Source organism: Polypterus senegalus, chromosome 2 (assembly GCF_016835505.1).
Source record: "Polypterus senegalus isolate Bchr_013 chromosome 2, ASM1683550v1, whole genome shotgun sequence".
Lineage (NCBI taxonomy): Eukaryota > Metazoa > Chordata > Cladistia > Polypteriformes > Polypteridae > Polypterus > Polypterus senegalus.
The window spans coordinates 162,610,905-162,626,035 of record NC_053155.1 but is presented as its reverse complement, the minus strand read 5'-3'; the positions used below and the strand labels follow the sequence as shown (position 1 = coordinate 162,626,035).

General features: G+C 37.3%; 1 protein-coding gene across 1 annotated transcript in view; it reads left to right on the top strand.

Annotated features, from left to right (window-relative positions):
• urb1 (URB1 ribosome biogenesis homolog) overlaps positions 1 to 15,131 on the top strand; it is a 323,342-nt gene that overhangs the window by 191,409 nt on the left and 116,802 nt on the right. The window contains exons 22-23 of the mRNA XM_039744916.1: positions 4,889 to 5,744; positions 6,288 to 6,492. Coding sequence (XP_039600850.1) covers positions 4,889 to 5,744; positions 6,288 to 6,492 — 1,061 coding nt within the window. The remainder of the gene's footprint in view (positions 1 to 4,888; positions 5,745 to 6,287; positions 6,493 to 15,131) is intronic.

The window sequence follows — 15,131 nt, the reverse complement described above, 5'->3', positions numbered from 1 at the left end:
TCCTGTCTCCCTGTAGCGCCGTCTTAGGCGTCTCACAGTCGGACATGGCAATTTATTGCCCTAGCCACATCAGCAGTCCTCATGCCTCCTGCAGCATGCCTAATGCGTTCACGCAGATGAGCAGGGACCCTGGGCATCTTTCTTTGGGTGTTTTTCACAGTCGGTAGACAAGTCTCTTTAATGTCCTGCATTTTTAGAACTATGACCTTAAATGCCTACTTTCTGTAAGCAGTTAAGGTCTTAGCGACGACATTCCACAGGTGCATGTTAATTAATTGATTATGGTTAATTGAACATGCATGGAAAACATTGTTTAAACCCTTTACAATGAAGATCTGTAAAGTTATTTGGATTTTTAAAACATTATTGTTGAAATACACAGTCCTGAAAAAGGGGCGTTTCTTTTTTTGCTGAGTGTATATATATATATATATATATATATATATATATATATATATATATATATCTATAATAATAAAAGGCAAAGCCCTCACTCACTCACTCACTGACTCATCACTAATTCTCCAACTTCCCATGTAGGTAGAAAGCTGAAATTTGGCAGACTTATTCCTTACAGCTTACTTACAAAAGTTAAGCAGGTTTCATTTCGAAATTCTTCGCATAACGGTCGATAACGTTCGACAACGTCCGCCATGTTGAACTTTCTTATTTATGGCCCCATCTTCACGAAATTTGGTAGGCATCTTCCCTGCGCTAACCGAAACAGATGTACTTACTTATTTCAATGGTATGACGCCACTGTCGGCCGCCATATTGAACTTTCCAAACGTCACCAATTTTCAAACTTCCCGTGTAGGTAGAAGGCTGACCCCATCTTCACGAAATTTGGTAGGTGGCTTCCCTGCGCTAACCAAAACCGATGTGCGTACTTATTTCGGTGGTATGATGCCACTGTCAGCCGCCATATTGAATTTTCCAAACGTCACTAATTCTCCAACTTCCCATGTAGGTAGAAGGCTGAAATTTGGCAGGCCCATTCCTTACAGCTTACTTACAAAAGTTAAGCAGGTTTCATTTTGAAATTCTACGCGTAACGGTCATAGCGGTCAACAACGTCCGCCATATTGAACTTTCTTATTCACGGCCCCATCTTCACGAAATTTGGTAGCGGCTTCCCTGCGCTAACGAAACCAATGTACATACTTATTTGGTGGTATGCGCCACTGTCAGCCACCATAATAAACTTTCAACTTCCCTTGTAGGTAGAAGGCTGAAATTTGGTACTTATTTCGGTGGTATGATGCCACTGTCGGCCGCCATATTGAACTTTTAACGGAAACCGATGTCTGTACTTATTTCGTTAGTATGACACCACTGTCGGCCGCCATATTGAACTTTCCAACGTCACTAATTCTCCAACTTCCCGTGTAGGTAGAAGGCTGAAATTTGGCAGGCTCATTCCTTACAGCTTACTTACAACAGTTAAGCAGGTTTCATTTCGAAATTCTACGCGTAACGGTCATAATGGTCAACAACGTCCGCCATGTTGAACTTTCTTATTTACGGCCCCATCTTCACGAAATTTGGTAGGTGGCTTCCCTGAGCTAACCGAAACCAATGCACATACTTATTTTGGTGGTATGACGCCACTGTCAGCCGCCATATTGAACTTTCCAACATCACTAATTCTCCAACTTCCCATGTAGGTAGAAGGCTGAAATTTGGCAGGCTCATTCCTTACAGCTTACTTACAAAAGTTAAGCAGGTTTCATTTCGAAATTCTATGCATAATGGTCATAACGGTCAACAACGTCTGCCATGTTGAACTTTCTTATTTATGGCCCCATCTTCTCGAAATTTGGTAGGCGGCTTCCTGCACTAACTGAAACCAATGTACGTACTTATTTCGGTGGTATGATGCCACTGTCGGCCGCCATATTGAACTTTTCAACAGTCTTTGTTACTTATGGGCCCATCTTCAAGAAATTTGGTACACGGGTTCCCAACGCTAACTGAATCCTACTTACGTACATATATACGTCCATAGCCTGCACCTCGGTCACGCGTGAGGTGGCGTTGTCCCCATCCCAACGCCTCCCACGTTGTTGGCTGGCTGCCTGCCTATATAAGACTTTCCGTCGCTCCGGTCTCTACATTCCCTTCCTTGCTTCGCCACGGGATTCACGTCTCCCTACTGATAACTACAGCCTAATTTGTTTAATCCACGGCTTCTCCGCTGTTTTATTGTTTGTTTATTACAATTATAGGTATTGTATAGGTATTTTACAATTACTTTACATTGCTCAGGTACCCATTTCCTTTATCATTCCAACCCCCATTAACATGTCTATCGAGATGATCACTATCGATCAAAGAACTGTCACTTACGAGTGGTTTCCTGCCGGAGATACCACCTACCTTTTCCATTCTCTTTGTTACATATTGCACGGCCATATCAGGCTCACTCTTGATATCCGGAGGAAGATTCTGTCTTATGTATTGAATGACTGGGACAGGTTCAAGGTGTGGACTGATGACGGTACAGGAGATAATTATTCTACACAGGAGCACTAGAAGAGTGAAATGCTTAAGCCCTTCACCTATGGTTCTGCATGTGAGTTGATGGCTGCCACTGAATTGTTCGGTTGTCGCTTTCAAGTGTACCGAAATGGCCAAATAGTTTACACCTTTCGACAACCGCCAATGCCTCTTAAACATCTTAGATTCACAGGTGACGATTTCAGTAGTGGACACTTTGATGTTTATGAATGTTTAAACTCTCAAAAGCTGGATGTGATTTTATCAATGAAACCGGTTGTGTGCTTACAACGCTTGACAGATGCCAAATGTCACTTCAACACAACAAATCCTGCAAATACTGTCGTAATTGAAACAAACCATGAAACTCAAACCGATTATGACAGCAGCAATCCAAGCTGTGACATTTGAGACAAGATTACTGTTCACATGGCCAACTGTAAGTTACATGCTCAAGAGTAAGCTCAGCGCACAGCTTGGTCATGTTACAACCAGAGGGCCGAACTGACAACATGGTATACAAAGAGATCCTTAACAAATAATTATTGGCATATTTTCCCTCAGTTAAAAAGGTTTAATTTTCTTCTTAATAAAAATTTTAATGCAGTACTTCGCCGCTGCGAAGCGCGGGTATTTTGCTAGTATATATATATGTGTGTGTGTATATATCTTTACTAATTAAAGGCAAAGCCCTCACTGACTCACTCACTCACTCACTGACTCATCACTAATTCTCCAACTTCCCGTGTAGGCAGAAGGCTGAAATTTGGCAGGCTCATTCCATACAGCTTCCTTACAAAAGTTGGGCAGGTTTCATTTCGAAATTCTACGCGTAATGGTCATAACTGGAAGCTATTTTTCTCCATATACTGTAATGGAGTTGAGCTCGAAAGCCGTGGGGGGGGGAGATTCATGTGACATCATCACGCCTCCCGCGTAATTACGTGAACTGACTGTCAACGCACTACGTAGAAAACCAGGAAGAGCTCCAAAAAGTGCTGAAGAAAATATGCATTATATAATTGAGAAGGCAGCGAAACAATAAGAAGCGAGCGAGTGACATATACAACCATATTCATGAGTGCTGCTACTTCGGAAACAAAGCACGGTGTAAACCTAAAGTTTAAATTAAGTTCATAGAAACCCTGCCGCTGGCATTTGTCATGCCCACGGGTAATGCGGGATACAAGTTTAATGAGAGGACACAGGATATAAGCGAGTTTTGATCACTTTGTAACTAAGTTAAAATTGCAGGTGAAGGGCTGTGCTTATGCAAATTCCGAGAGACTGTGTTTGTGGGGGATTGACAGTTAAGGCGGGTGGGGGTGCCACGTCATCATCTCCCCTACCATTCACCTCATTTCGGTCTGAGCTGAGCTCCACAGCTAACGCAGTCTTACAGAAGTGACTTTGTTACTCTGCTACCAAATACTCACAGAAAAATCCACAAGTTAATACACGCTGTCTTTAGAATTTCTCCACACTGAATCCTCCAGGCACTACTTACAAAAGGTTAGATTGACAATCGTGTTACGTTATTTTTAAAATGTTTCCTTTTCTTAGCACAACCACAGCTGAGAAGCTTCGATTCATGTGCTCCATAACGCGTTAAAAAATAATGCATTTAATCATACTTTCAATTTCAAGCAAAGGGGAACTTCTGTCAATATATGATTTCCTGGTACACCAATTACATTGATCAGCGCTTCCCGATTCATTTTACCCTTGCACCCCCTTGGTTTGAGAAGAAGTATGAAAAAATACCCTGTGGTCGGATTCAACGGGTTGGGAAATGGATGGATATTCCAGCTCTGACTTTGTTTATTCCAACGCTGACTTTATATATTGAAGTTTTCACTTTGTATATTCCAGCGCTTACTTTATATACTCCAGCGATGACTTTATATATTCAACTTTTGACTTTATATATTCAGAAACAAGTTTGACTTTTTATATACCGACGCTGACTTTATTCACGTTTTGACTTTATATATTCTGACGCTGACTTTATATATTCAAGTTTTGAATTTATATATTCCAGCGCTGACTTTATATATTCAAGTTTTGACTTTATACAGGGTGGGCCATGTATATGGATACACCTTAATAAAATGGGAATGGTTGGTGATATTAACTTCTTGTTTGTGGCTCATTAGTATATGTGAGGGGGAAAACTTTTCAAGATGGGTGGTGACCATGGTGCCATTTTGAAGTCGGCCATTTTGGATCCAACTTTTGTTTTTTCAATAGGAAGAGGGTCATGTGACAAATCAAACTTATTGGGAATTTCACAAAAAAAACAATGGTGTGCTTGGTTTTAATGTATATGTATGTAGATAGATATGGTTGACCTTTTTGTCTTTTAAGAAGTATATTTCTCTATTTCTAGGTGGCTATAAATGTCCTGGAAGAAATTTTTAAACATCCTGTTATGGAGCAGTGGTTTTTGGCTCAAGATTTGCAAACCTTCTCACACATCTGTCTGAAAGATGACAGCTTCAAAGTGATTGGAGCAGAAATGAACCGTGGCATCCTGCACTTACTAAAACTTGGAGCACCTAAGTTAAAAAAACTAGATTGTCTTCAAATAATTTCAAAATTCATGAATACAATAACAAATAGTGTTTTACATGAAATTAAGCATTTAAAGAAGAATTGTTCACAGGAAACAGAAAAAACATTTTCGCTGCAAGCTCTCGAGGAACTCCATTCTTTTATGGATGTTATTGAACTTAGAAAAGTTGTTTCTGCATTATTGAACCTTCCCAAACAAATTTTGACTATTAACTGCGAAAATGATAAAAAAACAGGAGCCATTAAGAAACTTGGCACACTTGGTCATATATTAGTTCTGATTTTAAGAGAAAATAACATGCAGACAAATGACAAAGGAAACTTGGTTTTATCCATCGAACATTTGAGGGGTGTTGGACATTTGATGCTATCTGGTGCTAGTGAGGATTTGGAAAAGGTTATACTTCATACCTTACAGAAAGAACCTCTCTTTGCTCAGTTCATTCAAACAAATGTGCTTGTTTTTTGCCTTAAACGGATGACAAATATAAGTCTGTCAATTGCAGCTTTCCTAATTCAGCATTGCAGAGTTCATCTTTTACAGTTTGAGCTGTGGTGCTTGGAACCTCAAAGCAAGAAAGTCCTTAAAATGAATGGTGATTTATTTCTGTCGCTTATCAATGGATATCTAAAGCATCTAAACCAAGAAGCTAATATTCAGTTGCAATCTTGTGAGTATATGAAGATAATTTTACATTTGTATATTTTTAAATACAAGTTAATTTTGTTTTTTAATTTGTAGCCATTCATTTTTACACATTATTAAAGGTTATACATTGGTTACTACTGCAGCCAGAAATGTCCAGGGACACGGATTCAAGTCTCATTCAGTGTTTGTGTGGAGTTTGTATGTTATCTTTTTGTTTTTGCAGCTTTCTAAAGTAAAACATATTTGCAATATTAGGTGAACTTGTTTCTTCAAATTGGGCTGAGTTGTAAATGTGGGTGTGTATGGGACAGAGGATTTTATGGATTAATTCATCTGTTGCCTTTGATATTTCAAGATTAAATGTCAGCTTCTTGAATCCCTGAAATGTAAAAACTGTGTTACAAAAATGAATGAGTTATTGTTATTTATTACTTATTGTGGCAGTATGTGTTAAACAGAACTCTCAATGTTATGAAAAATTAATTATGTGATATTTGTGCTTAAATTTGTTAATTTCAGCGGGATATGTTTATTTTCTTCATCGTAACATGCTTCATTTTTTTAGTATCTTCATTGGTGCTAGCTAATCTAAAAGAAGCTTTTCTGGAAAGACTGTTATCCACTGCTTTGTCTGACATTGCACCAGATAACCTGGCATTAAAATTTGAGATCCTCTGCAGTTTAATACAACTGTCACTCTCTTCTGATGATTTAACTGATGTAGTCAGTCATTTACCCCCGTTGTTGGAAAGAACTGAAAATTATCAAAGGTATGTTCTGATGCTTTGCATTTAATTTTTTTATTTATTGTTAATGAAGTATACAGACAACATCAAAATACTGCACATTCTTTGAGCATATGTAATAGTAATGTCTAACATAAAGACTAATTTCAAATACAATATTTTATTTGTTGGTAACCAAATAGCTCATTTTAGGAAATTTAATTACAATAGGAACATGCAATGCTTTATTTATGTAAATATACACATCTTTTATGATTGGGTTTATAACTATAATCAGATTTGACCATACATATTCTATATAATGTACTTTGGTCACAACTATGTTTAAGAAATTGGTTGAAATGAGAATCCATGGCTTCAGGATGTGTTGCAGGTCATACAGTTGCCTTATACAGTATTTTGTGAGAAGTTTATACATTAATTAACCATAGTTAATGGAAAATGATATCTACAGCTTCATTATAACCAATTGCATAATAGGTCCGTATTTTATTCAACTCATTTTTCCCCCAATAAATACCTATTTTTTAATTCCAAAAAAATGAATTGTTTAATTGGGGACTAGAAGCATATATTTGATAAGGTGCTACATGAGAGGTTGGGCATCAACCTAAAAGAAGTGGGAGTTCAGGTTTATGTTCTTAGATTATTATTATGGGTGCAGAATTGGCTCAGACACAGGAAGGAGAGGGTGATGGTGCGAGGAACCTCATCAGAATTGGCCGATGTTAAGAGTGGTGTTCTACAGGGTTCAGTGCTACGGCTGCTGCTTCTTTTAATATATATAAATGACTAGCAAAATACCCGCGCTTCGCAGCAGAGAAGTAGTGTGTTAAAGAAGTAATGAAAAAGAAAAGGAAACATTTTAATAATAACGTAACATGATTGACAATGTAATTGCTTTGTCATTGTCATGAGTGTTGCTGGCATATATATACAGTATATACTAGCAGAATACCCGCGCTTCGCAGCGGAGAAGTAGTGTGTTAAAGAAGGTCGAAAAGAAAAGGAAAAATTTGAAAAACAACGTAACTTGATTGTTAATGTAATTGTTTTGTCATTGATATGAGTGTTGTTCTCACATCTATCTATCTATCTATATATATATATGTTGTTCTCATATCTATCTATATATATATATATCTATATATATATATGTTGTTCTCAAATCTATCTATATATATATATATATCTCTATCTATATATATATATATATATATACCGCTTGGCAGCGGAGAAGTAGTGTGTTAAAGAAGGAAAGAGAAAGAAAAGGAAACATTTTGAAAATAACGTAACATGATTGTCAATGTAATTGTTTTGTCACTGTTATGAGTGTGTGATATATATATATATATATATATATATATATATATATATATATATATATATATATATATATATATATATATATATATATATATATATATATATATATATAGCAATGTCATGCCAGTAGCAATGTCATGTGTTATGAAAAGAAAAGGAAACATTTTAAAAATAATGTAACATGATTGTCAAAGTAATTGTTTTGTGTATTTGGCGCAGCGTCACAAAGTTTTTTAGATCTAGCTGCATCAGAAAATGTACCACAACGCCTGACACGCCTCCTTTTTAGTGTTTTCTCACAGCTTGGATTGCTGCTGTCATATATATATACACACACACACACACACACACACACATATATATATATACACATACATATCTTCATATCTACATATCTATATACATATACACATATATATATATATATATATATATATATATATATACATATACCTATCTACATCATATATACACACACACATACATACACACACACAAATTATATATATGTGTGTATGTATGTGTGTGTGTATATATATATATATATATATATATATATATATATACTTGTGTGTATGTTTGTATGTGTCTATATGTGTGTGTATAGCTTTGGTCACTGAGTGCAAGGGAAAAATAATAAAATACAGCTTGGATTGCTGGAAATATAATAAAATATAGTCTATAAGTTATTAAACAGTAAAACATTAACGTTTTAAGAAGTACAGGTACATTGAGCACTACTGGAGTGGTTTCAGGTAAACTACATTTTAAAGACTGTGTAACACAACAGGTAAGTAACTAACAGCAGCTAAAATGTATATGGATCATCTCTCAGTAGTTGATACCTTTTGAAAGGCGCTACACGACGGCTGTGGTATAGAAATTACATTTTCTATGTGAATGTTCAAATTTGTGCCTCTGGTAATGTGCCTTACCGGCATTTAAAGAAAATTAGTTTTGTGTCCTCTGCAGTGTTAAGAGAGAAAGGCTTTGGTTTGGGATAAAAGGAAAAAAGGTGTAATTAAAGGAAAGTTGCCTTTTTCTTTTATATAGTATAGAGAGATGTGTTCGCTGACGTTATGATCGCCTTTTGGGGACAGTCGCGGTGGGTCTTGTGTAGACTGGTGAGACGTCCCTGCCATTAATCAGCACTGTCAGTCCTCCACTCGTGTGCGTATCTTCATAATCCGAGGTGAGGACCTCATAATCGTATACGTGCAAAAGAAAGTGTGAATCGCCTTAATATTATTTTTCCGTGGTGTAGAAAAGGGGTCCCGTGTTTGCACTTGTCTGGGCTATAGCGCAGGGGGAGGATGAAAAAAATTAAAAGTGCTCACTTTGACTTAAGGCTATGCACGCACGCTGGCTGCTCGACTTTTGCTGGGCAGGAGACCACAGTTTTTGCAGACACGTTCATGATATCAAAAGTCTCAGCGCTCTTTGGAGGTCATTCATATATTATATATATAGCAAAATCCCCGCGCCTCGCAGCGGAGAAGTAGTGTGTTAAAGAAGTAATGAAAAAGAAAAGGAAACATTTTAATAATAACGTAACATGATTGACATTGTCATGAGTGTTGCTGTCATATATATGCCTGCCTAAATAAGTCACCCTCGCTTTGCTCTTACTTTATTTACTGTTCATTTAATCATGGCTATTGGCGGAAAAATTATAAAACCAAAACAATTATTGATGGCGAATCAATTATTCATAAAGCTTGAATTGGTGATGTTTTTCTGTGTTAACCTCATATTTTTCAGACTTCTTCTCAAACTAAGGTGGTGCGAGGGTAAAATGAATCGGGATGCGCTGATCAATGTAATCGGTGTACAGTACCAGGAAATCATGCATTGATAAAAGCTCCCCTTTGCTTGTAATGCAAAGTGTGATTAAATGCATTATTTTTTAGCGCGTTATGGAGCACATGCATCGAAGCTTCTCAGCTGTGCTGTTGCTGTCATCAAGGATTTGATTATCATTATTTTTTTTAATCAGGTTCGTATTTGTAGGATGTGTTGTGTTCAAGTTACATTCCGTGTTTGTCAATCGTTGTAAAGATGACAGGTTTCATTCATCGATTCGTTTCTTACTGCATCAATAAACAGCTCGTCTTCTTCTTTATCTGAGACCTGACACACTGCATGCACAGGTTTTTTACACTGTCTTCCTTTAGCGGGACATTGACTTTTTCCACCGTGTGCTTTGTTTCCACAGTAGCTGCATTTATGAATATGCTTATCAGACGCTTCATATTTTTTGCTGCCTTTTCAATTGTGTAATTCGGTTTTTGTTCAGCGCTCTTTGGAACTGTTGCTTTTTATCTGTGCACTGCGTCAGTTCACGTGAGCCACTCGGTGTACTTGCATCGAAGGTTCCCAGCTGTGCTGGTGCCATCTCGTGCTATGTCCATAGCTTTATTTAATGTTACCTTAGTCCTGGCACTTAAAACTTTCTCTCGCAGTTTCGCTGAGTTTGTGTCAAACACCACCCTGACCATCTCATCTTCCTCTCCATAAGCACAGTCCTTCACCCGTGAATATTTACCCGTGGCAGTTTGCTATTGGATTGCGCTGACGGACAGCCTTATATGGGCAGGCACTAAATTACAAGCGCCAGCGCAGCCTGTCTATGAACTTAATTTAAAGTGTAGGTTTACATCGTGCTTTGTTTCCGAAGTAGCAGAAGTCATGAATATGGTTGTATATGTCACTCGCTCGCTTCTTATTGTTTAGCTGCCTTCTCAATTATATAATGCATGTTTTCTTGGCGCTTTTTGAGGTCTTCCTGGTTTTCTATGTACTGCGTGATTACGTGGGAGGCGTGATAATGTCACACGAAACTCCGCCCCCACGCCGTTGAAGCTCATCTCCATTACAGTAAATGGAGAAAAACTGCTTCCAGTTATGACCATTACGCGTAGAATTTCGATATAAAACCTGCCCAACTTTTGTAAGGAAGCTGTAAGGAATGAACCTGCCAAATTTCAGCCTTCCACCCACACGGGAAGTTGGCGAATTAGTGATGAGTCAGTGAGTGAGTGAGGGCTTTGCCTTTTATTAGTATAGATTAGCAGTTTGCTAACTGTAGCATGGGAAATGGGTGGTCTCGTAGGGTGTCTTGCATTGAAATCTGCTGCAATGACCTGGTTACTGCATTCACCAGACATCAACACAATTTCTATCCGCTCCTCACGTGTTAACCTCTGCGACATGTCAATGGCTGTAAACAAAGAGAAACTTGTAAATAACTCATGAAAGAATAAAGTTACGTTAAAACCAATTGTTTTTCTTGTGAAATTCCCAATAAGTTTGATGTGTCACATGACCCTCTTCCTATTGAACAAACAAAAGTTGGATCCAAAATGGCCGATTTCAAAATGGCCGATTTCAAAATGGCCACCATGGTCACCACCCATCAAAAAGTTTCCCCCCTCACATATACTAATGTGCCACAAACAGGAAGTTAATATCACCAACCATTCCTGTTTTATTAAGGTGTATCCATATAAATGGCCCACCCTGTATATGTGTGTGTATATATATATATATATATATATATATATATATATATATATATATATATATATATATATATATTGCGGTGGGACTCGATTTAAAAAAAATAATATAATTAATTAGAGGCTTTGTAATTAATTAATCTTGATTAATCGCATGTAATCTCACAATCTGTAATCTCTTTTTTTTTAATGTAAAAGGGTTTTTGTGGGCGACAGAATCAAATAATAGACATGGTCATGAATATTGTAAACTCAAGCTCTTTTAATTTCTGAAAAAAAAAATGCATTTAAACTGCATTTCAATTCAAAACAGAAACAAAAATATCATCCCTGGCTAAAATTGGGCAGACTTAAAAATAATGTAGTATTGTAAGTACTTTAAGCACATGTTCAGAATGGTATTGTCTTTAAATAATAAGAAAAATTTCAACAAAGTGTAGTTTTTCTTCTTAAAAAATAAGGCAGAAACATAAAAGGTAATTTGACCATGTTCACCTTTAAACTCTGAGTAACCTTAGCCAAAATTATTTTGTACATTAGGCTAAAACAGTGTGATCATTGAACATTTTGTAATTAGATGTAAGTAAAATTACTAACGTTCAGGGAAGTCCAATGATCCCCAGTAAGAGCCACAAAGTCTGATTTCTGTAATGCATCTAAATTTGCTTGCTTTTCAGTGTCATAAAGCTGTTGAATTTTACTTGAAATAGTCTCTCGGCACGGTAATTGGAAAGTTGGATCACCTGATGCTAATTGTAGCACATTTTCTAACCCCATAACTTCCACCACTGTTAGTGGTCTACAGTCCAAAGCAATCGATTTTGTGAGAGAATTTGTATGTTTGACTGATGTTGACTTACTAATTTTGGTCCTGAAGCCAGTCATTTCATAAGGTTTGGGCTGCCGACACCTTTTGTTGGTACTCGAACTCGTACTGCTAGTTCTAACAGCATACACAGTTTCTGTGCTCGCTGTAACATGTTTTGCATTTAGATGGTACCGTAATGTTGAAGTGCTTCGGTGGTCTGCAAACTCCTTTTTGCACAGTTTGCACAAAAGCACGCTTTTATCAAGGCTTCCGTCGGGTAGTCTTTTGAAATGAAATTTGCCTTTGATCAGTCCTAGCAATGCACTTTCTTCAGACTCTTCCATTTTTGTAGCTCTGATGTGTGCATCAATTTAATCGATGTACCAGGAAATCATGCATTGATAAAAGTTCCCCTTTGCTTGGAATGCAAAGTGTGATTAAATGCATTCTTTCTTTAACGTGTTATGGAGCACATGCATCGAAGCTTCAAGGGGATGCGAGGAATACAAACTCTCTCTCCTGAGCAACTGCCAGTAAAAATAGTTGCCTCAATTAGGTTCTTTTGCAGACACGTGACCTGAAGTCTCGTGCCGTTACAAAGTCTCGGTGGCTGTAAGGTTATTACTAATATTAGTGGTGTCCCAACCCTCAAAATTAGATTATGCTCAGTAGTGCCTGGAGGATTCAGAGTGTGGAGAAACCCTAGAGACAGCGTGTGTATTAATTTGTGGATTTTTCTGTGAGTGTTTGGTGGCAGAGTCACAAAGTTGCTTCCGCAAGACCGCGTTAGCTGCGGAGTTCACCTCAGAGCGAAATGAAGTGAATGAAATGAAGTGAATGGGAGGAGAGATGATGACGTCAATCCCCCCCAAACACAGTCTCTCGGAATTTGCATAAGCACAGTCCTTCACCAGCAATTTTAACTTAGTTACAAAGTGATCAAAACTCTTGTTTATACTCTGCGTTCTCTCAGTAAACTTGTATCCCGCAAATATCGTATTAGTAGTGGGCATGACAAACGCCAGCGGCAGCCTGTCTATGAATTTAATTTAAACTTCAGGTTTACACCATGCTTTGTTTCCGAAGTAGCCGCACTCGTGAATATACTTGTATGCATCACTGTGCATGACAAACACCAGCGACAGCCTGTCTATAAACTTAATTTAAACTTACGGTTTACACTGTGCTTTGTTTCCGCAGTAGCTGCAATTTTGAATATGCTTGTATGCGTCACTCGCTCGCTTTTTATTGTTTCGCTGACTTCACAATTGTATAATGCATGTTTTCTTCAGCGCTCTTTGGAGCTCCTCCTTGTTTTCTACGTACTGCCTTCACAGTCAGTTCACGTGATTACGTGGGAGGCATGATGACGCGACACACAACTCCACCTCCCACGGCCATCGCGCTGCAGTCTATTACAGTATATGGAGAAAAAATAGGTTCCAGTTATGACCATTACGCGTAGAATTTCGAAATGAAACCTTTTCAACTTTTGTAAGTAAACTTTAAGGAAAGAGCCTGCCAAATTTCAGCCTGCCACCTACATGGGAAGTTGGAGAATTAGTGATGAGTGAGTCAGTCAGTCAGTGACTGAGTGAGTGAGTCAGTGAGGGCTTTGCCTTTTTTTTAGTATAGATTTAGATAGGAATATCAGTAACACGTTTGCAGATGATTTCAAGATATGTGGATTAGCAGATAATTTGGAATCTGTTACATCATTACAGAAGGACTTGGATAGCATATAGGCTTGGGCAGATTTGTGGGAGATGAAATTTTATGTCAGTAAATGTAAAGTATTACACATAGGAAGTAAAAATATTAGGTTTGAATACACACTCTCAGAAAATCGAGAGTACACCTTATAAGAAGGATGTAGGAGTCATACTCGTCTCTAATCTATCTACTTCCAGACAGTGTTCAGAAACCATTAAGAAGGCAAACAGAATGTTAGGTTATATCATACAATGTGTGGAGTATAAGTCCAAGGAGGTTATGCTCAACATGTATAATGTATTAGTGAGGTCTCATCTGGAATACTGTGTACAGATTTGGTCTCCAGGCTACAAAAAGGACACAGCAGCATTAATAAAGATCCAGAGAAGAGCAACTAGGCTGATTCCAGGGCTACAGGGGTTGAATTATGAGGAAAGATTAAAAGAGATGAGAATATACAGTTTAAACAAAAGAAGATTAAGAGGTGACATGACTAAAGTGTTTAAAATTATGAAGGGAATTAGTACAGTGGATCGATACTGTTATTTTAAAATGAGTTCATCAAGAACACGTGGATACAGATGGAAAGTGTTAAGGGTAAAGTTTGCACAAACATTAGGAAGTTTTTCTTTACACAAAGAAAGATAGACACTTGGAATAAGCTACCAGGTAGTGTTGTAGACAGTAAGACTTTAGGGACTTTCAAAACTTGACTGTATTTTTTTTTCTGGAAGAAATAAGTGGATAAGACTGGTGAGCTTTGTTGGCCTAAATGGCCTGTTCTTATCTAGATTGTTCTAATTTCTACAAGCGTATTATTTACATTAAATGTTGAAAATCTGTTATAGAAAGATCTCGAGTAAATCTCTTCTCTTACTAAGCAAACCTCGATAGCTCCCTGTGAGCCCAAACATGGAGTAAGTAATTTAATTTTACATACAGGAATAATTTTATTTTGGCAATTGAGAGTGCTTAATGACATTTTTATAATATCCATCTATAAAATGATATCTGCAGTTATGTGCACTTGGTCCACAAGTGGGGAGAACATGCAAACTCCATACAGACACTCTCGATGTTAACAGTCAAATCTGAACTCCTGGCAGTATACAATAATAATAATATTAATAATACATTTTGTTTATGTAGTATTTTTCCCTTGCTCAAAGTGTTTCATAAATATTCAAAGAAATACAATAGGTAAAGATTAAAAATTACACTAATAAACCAACTAATACAGTATCAAACATTAACACCAAATAGATAAATATTTGTAAGTCAAAGTTCTGAATTAGATT